The following is an 8862-nucleotide window of genomic DNA, read 5'->3' on the forward strand; positions in this document are numbered from 1 at the left end:
TTCACTCACCAGTTTCTATTGCAAGTAGTCCAAATGCTCCACTTAGCCATAATTGTGAGTAAAACTGAAATAGTAAGGAGTAGGTGGCCTACAAAGAAACGCTTGGATAATTATTTTGTAAACACTCTGCTCTCTCTCTCTCTATACACACACACACACACACACACACACACACACACTTGTATTTGTGTTCAAGATCACCTGGAGCAGTGTTTACAAAATAATTATCCAAGGATTTCTTTGCAGATCCACTTACTCCTATTTCATTTTACTCACAATTATTTGCTCCGTGGTATATATGAAGGATATGTGAAGTGAGAAAATTATTCAAACATTGACTTGTACTTCTTTGTTTTATGTTTATTTATATGCTTTGAACGACGTTTCCCTTTCTCTTAAAACTTTGCAAAAAGACATTAAATATATACTGGCATGCATTTATCCCTTAAAACTTCAGCATAGATACTGGCAACTCTTGATTCCTAACGAAAAGTCTCTGCACACACAATGTACTCAATGGTCTGATAATACTGACTTGTGGAACATGTATTCTTGCTGTTGTTGTTGTTGAGGGCAGTTTTGTATAATAATTCATGATGTACTACTGTGCTGTCCTAAAGCTGTAGACTCACGATAAAATAATCTCTTTCTGTACCCTGTCATTCCATTCCTTAGTAAATGAAGAAAGGATCAACTCACGTAAAGTGATACACGTCATAAAATAATAACAATAATGTCTACTTCATACACTGATCATGACAATCTTATAAAATGCGAGAATATTCTAATAAGTTGTCTACACTGAATATGAATCAATTTCTCAGATTTCACTGAAAAATTGATCTGATATTTTCTCCTTGATATCAAATTACAGTCACTGAAAATCAAAACCGTACATGTAATGAAAGAGAATTTGGTATCCGCACCATGGATACGTTTTGACATTTCAAACATGATTTCACTTCAATTCATTGCTTATTTTCTACATGACCCTGGAGGGCATGAGTAAATTTAGCGTTTGTTGAATACACGTTCATTTACGAAAAATACAGTAAACAGAATTTCTACTGGCGCAGATGAAATACTCCATTTCATTTCTACTAGAATAAGCATGGCAGTCACAAAGCACACACACTGAAACAACGAATAAATTTACTGCGGTACAGAATTACTGATTGTTCTGGACTGTACTTCTCTAGCCATATCTAGACAAAGTCACAAATTGATCATGCGTACATAAAACTTTAAATTCATTGATAAAAACACAAACAGGAGCACCTGATCAGGTTGTGGGACAACCAAGTTCACTCATGAACTATGCACACAGCAGAAAAATGTGTTTCTGATCCAAGACTGTGCAAAATTATAAGATAAGTATTTCTGTCATGGGTAATAAAATAAATAATATCAATCTGTATGGTAATATTAATTTGTACTTTTGTCAAAATTAAAATCACTGCAGACCAAGATTCAAAACATTCTTTTGAAATACACCCTGCTTTTCATAGCTCTGGAGCTGATCAGATAAGCTGTGTTGGGGTCAGTAGGTGAAAGGTGAAAGGTGAGGGGTTGTCCCTCTGTCATCCAATCAACATCCAGGCTTAAGTATTGAGTGTTACAGTCAGAGATTCCTAACTGTAGGCATAAATCACCAAAATAAAATCACTGTATTTGTAACAGGGGCATAGTCTTTGTGCTTTTTTATAAATATCTACACGCAAATATTTCCACTAAAATTTCACAAGTTATATTTTCATAAATAAAATAAGGTATTGCTGCAATGATTTTTGGAATGTTATCCTTCACATGGACGTTTAGATCAGTATGACTTATCACAACCACTGCAAAATTTTCAATCTGTACTGCATTGCACTGCCTTTGCAAATTACGAGCTATGGCTACATTCAGAATTACGCACTTTAGGACATTGCTTTCATTGCACTGATCCTAAATTTGTAAGTTGGTCACAGGTATCTGTGTAAGAAATGCAAATCTCGATGATGCTTTACATACAAATCAACATCATGCAATGAACTACACGATGCAGGAAATTTTCAGCATATACACATCCATAGGATAGACACCATGATTCAAAACACCACAGAAGGAATTTGAAAGTGTTCCTGAATTACCAACGGGAAATGACAATGTTCATTTCAACACTCATCACATTACACATTGTTTAGTGATTGTTCGGACTCAATTTCAGCGGGGACGCCTTTTTCCGTTTCAAGAATCTGGACACGGTCACGCCATAGCGACAGTCCTCAGTTGGGAGGATGCTGTCGTGGTAAATCCATGCCTTGCTGTCTTCATCCCAAAGTAGCATCACGTCGTTGCTGTCCGCACCGAGGCCGTTCTGAAAGGCAAAAGTCCGGTCGTTCGCGGTGACCACGAGGGGAAAGAAGAGCCCAGCTCCGCTGACGTGCTGATGCTCGCTCCACTCATTGTCCCTGATGTTGTAAATCTCGTAGCTGGACAGGCACATGGCTGGTGATAAAATCGTGTTCCACCTCGACACCCTGTCTAACCCACCCACCACAAAGATGGTATCACCTCTCACAGTGGCGCTGCACAATGCCCTGGCATTTTTCATCGGTGGTAGCTCCTTCCATGTGTTCTTGGCGGGGTCGTAGCATTGCACTTTCTTTGAAATCAGGGTTCCCGTCCTAACCCCTCCGATGACGTAGATCAGTCCTTTGTGAACTACAGTGGCATGGCCGAACACTGGCTCGGGGATACTTGACACGGTTCGCCACTCGTTTTTACGCGGAGAGAAACACTCAACGATGGACACCACGCTATATCGGTCTTCCTGCAGTGTATTCAGTCCCCCAATTGCATAAACGAGTCCGTCAACCGAGACCAGAGAGAAGTACGATCTGGGGTTTTGCATGGCGCTTCTCTGTATCCACCTGTTTTGTCGGTGATCGTAACTATAACAAAGGTCCGTGCAGTCCTCCCAGGGATACAGCACCCCTCCCGCAACGTAAATGGTGTTGTCGCATGTACTTGTGCATGCTGGGAGGCCAAGCGGGTAAGGCAGGGACTGTATTTGATGCCAACGGTTTGTCCGTGGGTCATGATACTGTACGTGGGTGTGTCCTGACTCATTGATGTCCAAACCAATGCAGACTATCATTTCGTCTGTCCACATTCCCGCTCGGGGAATTGCGTTTAGTCTGGAATCCCTGCGGGCGTTTTCTGACATTTGATAGAACTCCTTGACATCCTTCATGATGTTGTGGCACTTATCGTCACTAGCTATCAACGCATTGTTACCAATGACATTTTGAACATACTTCATGTCGATGAGGCCTAATCGAATGCTGGATAAAACCGGGTGAAGATGAGTTCGTCGACCGTCAGGGTCATAATTAATCCAGTTCATGGCTGCTTCAAATATGTCTTCCTCCGATGTTACACTGAGTTGCTCCCTGGAGATGACCTCCAGCAGTTCATCGCTGGATAGCTGTAAAAACTCCTCCTGTTCGCAAACTTGCATGAAGTTCTCATTCAAGAATCTGTTGGCGGTGTTCTTTAAAGCTATGCATGAATACATATCGGCGAAGTGGTACACGCCGATGCAGTTGGACGCATGCAGGTGATTCTCCATCACTTTGCAACAAGCGTCAATCACTGCTTGCATCTGAAAGAGGTGAGCTGCTGACAAAACAGCTTGGACGTTTTCCTCCGTGATGTTTAATTTGGAAGTGTAAATGTAGTTAACTACGGACTCCACGGCTTGAGGGTTCACATTGCAGATAACGATCTCATCATTTCTACTTTCCATCAAGTCCGTCGTGAACATGGCTTTGAAATACGGGCTACATGCCGACAGTACATTTCGGTGGCATTCGAACTTGTGATCGGCTATCACCAACGTGACATCCGTGAACAGTCGCCTTTGATAGAGCTCTTGAAGTCCCTCCAGCAACATAACTGAGTGCACTGGATTCTGAAATTCTCCATTGTTGATTCTTGGGCTGACACTGGGAGAGTCATCTTCTGTTGGTGGATTCATCACTATGCTAATCTGAAAGTGAATGAGAATTTGAGGATGTTGTCAGACTAATGCATATAATAGTAATAATTTAAAGCATATTGAAGTACAATATGGCAATACTGAAATCATATTATTCTTACAGCAGTACTTGTAGATTGTTTAAATGGTTCACAGCCTTATATCACAGCTTTGAGTCACATTTGCCTTTGACATCACAATTATGGTACAACCGACAAAAATAATTTTGCCATCATTTATGAACTAAATGAACAAGTTACACCAAAATTTGGTTATGAAAGAATTGCACCTTTTTAGCCAAAAACTTTGTTGTAACCAATCATTTTTCTCTGTAATAAAGTTAGACCTCTAAGGTGGCAAACGGATGTAATGACTTTAACCCCCTTTTACCATCATGGTTTGGCCCGTCCCCATTGTTTTCAATGGGGAGTCTGGACCTTTGAACTGGGAAATGGGATAGGGTTAAAGGTCAATATATATTTATGATGAATAATGAAGCACTCAGTGCAACCTTATTCATTTATTTACTATCTTCCACAAAAGCAAGGCCCTTTCCCAAACATTTCTTATCTGTGACCATTGTAATATTCATCTCCACTGGCGAGGCTACCTTCATCCAAAATGTTACCTGGCTCATAAATCAAACCCAAACTATGAAAAGAGTCTTGTTTCTTTCTGTGCTGGCTGCTGTCTAGAGCTGGCGCCGGCATAATATGCCAATTACTAGATGAAGTTCTGAGAGCATTTGCAGAATACAATATATCACTTTATCATGCCATAAAACAATGAAAATGTACCACTTTAACAGACTATATATACAATTGATTGTTTGATTTCCTGTTCAAATATTCTACTTCCCTTTTTTTTTCAAAGACAGATGTAACCTGGCTTCAAACTCCTGAGATTCACAGGTTGAATGCTAATATTAATACATGTACTTACAGACTTGAGAAAAAAAATTTACAACACATGTTGATCAATTATGACCTGAGGTGGGATTTCGTTTCTCTGACACAAAACAGTCAAATAAAAGTCGTATTTGGAAACTTGGGCAGCCAACAAAAATCAATACATTTATGAAACTTTTACGGACATAATCGTACCTGAGGGATTACTGGGCAGCTACCTGCACATCAAAACAAGCTCAGAGTTATTTTCCAAGCAGATACTTTATCACTCGTTAATTACAATTCTAAAAACGTTGTAAGTCAAGTGGATCTCTTCTGAGTAAATCACGAACTACTGGCACTGTACTCTTTTAACGGCAACAGCTTATGTAGTTTTTGTGAAGTTGGGTTGATATGAAGCACTGGTTTGCAAAAATGTACCGCTACTTAGCTTCTATCCACTGTGCTGTTTGTTCACCGCCTTTAAATGCTAGAAAAGAAGCCTACCTCTCACGTACAGCCTGCTGGAGGTCCTCCCTGCTAAATTCTCAACTTGTTATCTTTTCAATCCTCTACGTATCTCTCAACAACCTCTCACAATTACAAAGTCATGATAATTTTATAACCCTCTTGCATATTCAATATTTTGCTCGTACGTGACTTGAACGATGAGTGATCAGGAAAGAATGCTGTTGATGACACACACCTTGTCTTAAGATTAATATGTCCTTGTCTCCAAGGAGGATATGAGGAAGTTGTGGATTTTCCATCTTATGTAAGATTATTAAAGACTGAAATCTTCAAATATAAGTGAGTTCATTGTTCACCGCTCAGCCTCGGCTGTCTATACAGTTCACACACATAATATCTAACTGGAATCTGGCCAGAGATTAGATATGCGCTTTTGGGGGGAAAAAGAGATGTTGGTCTCTATCCACACTTGATCATTGGAAGTAAATACCTGACTCGGGGCTAACAGCTCTTATGACCTCTCCTCTACCATGATTTGAAGAGTATGGTCACAGTATGGCCTTGCCTACACTAGGACCAAGGCTGGCAAAATGTATCAAACACACACGATTTAATATCTGCTAGCTCAAAATGTAACCTGGCTCTGAACCTTCTTCACACCCTGACCACACTACTTGACTCTGGTGTTCTGGTCTGTTATTGATCATTTTGAGGCGACTTAAAATATAAACTAACTCAGATCTGGGCCCAAATTGTCCAGGGTGAACACAATAGGCACAAAAACTAAATGGAGTTTCTTCATTTATTGCTGAGGGAACTCGCTAACATTTGCCTCAAATAGAAGATCCCCACCAATGTCAAACAAGGGTCAGCAAGCCTCCAAGAACTGAAATACATGTAGCACTCCATACGCTGACCCTCCTGCCTTTTAAAGCCTTCTACGTCCTTTCAAATGTTAATTTTTATATGGATAATATTACAACAGCTTTCCTGTTTGACTCTTTCTTGACAAAGATGACCTAAATTTTATAGAGGTCCTGTGTTAACGATTTGTGTTTTACGTTTAAAGGTAACAAGAAATTTTGCTATATATCTACCAGTATTTAATGTCAGCGACAGTAGATCTCACTTTAATGCGACAGTAGATCTCGCTTTAACCGTCTGGTGACAGTATGAAAGCTTGAGACTGATTTCATCACACGAGAGAAAAGATTACCATGAATGCAACATCTGAAGACAACCTTTTAAATCCTATATTGTGTCATGTTGACAATGCTATGGATATAAATTCAACTCCTTAACATAACAATGTACATAACATATATGCAGGTAGACTGTATGGTACAATGTCACAGTGCCCAGTGATATTAGCTTTCAAGCACAGTGTACTGGTTCCCTTGTTACAAGTAACTCTTGATTCAACAATAAACAGTAGAGGGGGGAAGACTGTCTACGATACAGCAGGGTGGGGAAATGTACCCGATGTATTTCAGTCATAATCAGTTTCAGGGTAGGTCGATTAAAAGGCCTTGAGGTTCATCACTGGAAATGGAAAAATATTGTCGTAAAAAAACTGGATCCCAAACCCTAACACTAACACTACATATCATGTTCACAGTGAACAATGTGTTCTTTTCTGTTGAACGGGCTACACATTGAAATGATTTGTGGCTTTGGGACAAAGTGCTATGTATGGGACAAAATGGCACTTAGGAAAGAGGGCTTGGAACCATGTAATATTGGGATATGTTACTTTTTGGTACTTTTTGGACAAGATGGTTCATGATGAAAATGGATTTGGTGTGAAATGTCTGCAGCCTTATTTTCAACAAGTACTGCACAGGAGACAGGGATCTCTCAGCATGGAAATTGTGTCAGCATGGAGTTAGTCTCTTCCTATCTCGTTGGTTTCAGGAAACACAAGCTTTACCATGTATCCCGACCAAAATATGGGAAAGCCCTTTGAATCATTCACAGTGACTGAGAAAAGCACATGCACAGTGTCCACACACGGTGCACTGTGCAGATATAGTTCAGGGAATGTTTTCCAGCGGAATATTTATAATTTATATCATGATGGTGGATACTGTGCACAAAATGTGGATTATGATTCCCTGCAGATATCCTGTTTACCTTCAAATTTATTCCTAGAAATCAAAATGATGTCATATTTCCTGTTGTTGGAAGTGAGACTAATGCAGCAGTCAATGTAATCACTGAGTGACCCCATCTCGGGTGATTAGGGACAAATGTGGGGGATAAGACCATGTTTGCCATGAAAGTATGCCCGAGTCGAGGGTGGGACAATTGCCTCATATTGATCCCCCTAGTCACTTTCACGGACAAGCGCAGAATTTAAGACTGCCCCATCCATTGGGGTGGGGGATTTACTTGTGTTAGGTGGGGATCTTCCAGATTGTCTTGCCCCAGGGGGTGGGGCATTTGACAAATTTTATAAGACTAATTTCCAAATCCCCCACTAGGGTAGGGAGGGTGGGGGTTGACATTGACTGCTGCATAACAGTACCATTAGAATTTGCATACTGCTCTGTCGTCATCTCAATAACAATTAGTATTACTAAGTTAACACTGATAGTACAAATTGTGCAATATTTATCTTATTAAATTATGTACGGGTTTCTGTACGGGTTTCGTTTCCGATAAAACATTGACCCATTTTTCGGAATCTCCTCGCGAATTTGCGGAGGTCGTTCTATGTAGCCAGAACCACTTATTGAGGAACTCCTTGACCATCCCATCCGCAAATATGAAGATTAAAATGATCTGGTTGCGGTCATATGAAGATGTGAACATCGCAGCATATTGCGATGTGATCGCAATGCCGCGATGTAGGCCACAGTTACACTAGAAATAATACGCACTGGTAGTGGGGTACTTCATCAGATGACAATAGTACAAGTTCAAGTTCTAACACGACTCCTTTCGTGGCTGATCCTGCCAGAATCAAAAAGGTTCTATATTAACCATATTTATGTTCGGTTGAGCCCGGCAGATGCCTTGTGAAGTTGTGTACACCACTGTCTCCCAACATGGACCGTGCGTACACGTCATAATATACTGAGTGCTTGAACACATTGCATTGTCGACTGCTTACAAACATATACAGCTCTTCTTTCCTGGGTGATGAAAATGTCGAAAATTCTTTGAGGTAGACAAAGACTACAAGAAATTGAATGATCTTACCTTCTCTGTACAGAGAAAGGACGGAAACAGTGGACGAAACAACAATCACCACCGGCCGACACACAGAATCGTAATGTTCACGGTTCATGACGTCGACAGGAACTGTGTGTATTTTTTGTGTACAGTTGAAAGGTCATGCCCGCATAATGCACAATAAATTATTTAACCTTACTTGTATTCTTTTTTATTTGTTACAAAAATATACATATAACTGATATTTTCATCTTTTTACAGGATATTAACTTTGAGTTTCTAGAAAGTGTGACTCGAAATCCA

At 40.1% G+C, this 8862-nt stretch overlaps 1 protein-coding gene across 2 annotated transcripts; it reads right to left on the reverse strand.

The window, feature by feature from the left end:
• Positions 1–339: 339 nt before the first annotated feature.
• Positions 340–8697, reverse strand: LOC139117279 (kelch-like protein 20). Of its 2 annotated transcripts, none has more exons than XM_070680234.1 (2): positions 8587–8697; positions 340–4036 (listed from the first exon to the last, which is right to left on the reverse strand). In XM_070680234.1, exon 2 carries the CDS (start codon positions 4022–4024, stop codon positions 2183–2185), a length of 1842 nt encoding a protein of 613 aa, XP_070536335.1. In that variant the 5' UTR covers positions 4025–4036; positions 8587–8697; the 3' UTR covers positions 340–2182. The 2 variants fall into 2 exon arrangements, with proteins under 2 accessions (XP_070536335.1, XP_070536336.1); XM_070680235.1 differs by lacking the exon at positions 8587–8697 and adding an exon at positions 5419–5609.
• Between the last annotated feature and the right edge of the window lie 165 nt (positions 8698–8862).

Source organism: Ptychodera flava, chromosome 18 (genome assembly GCF_041260155.1).
Source record: "Ptychodera flava strain L36383 chromosome 18, AS_Pfla_20210202, whole genome shotgun sequence".
In the NCBI taxonomy this organism is placed as follows: Eukaryota; Metazoa; Hemichordata; class Enteropneusta; family Ptychoderidae; genus Ptychodera; species Ptychodera flava.

Bases quoted from the DNA above. Each gene is read 5' to 3' on its own strand.
- LOC139117279 (XM_070680234.1), bottom strand. From the start codon at position 4,024: ATGAATCCACCAACAGAAGATGACTCTCCCAGTGTCAGCCCAAGAATC.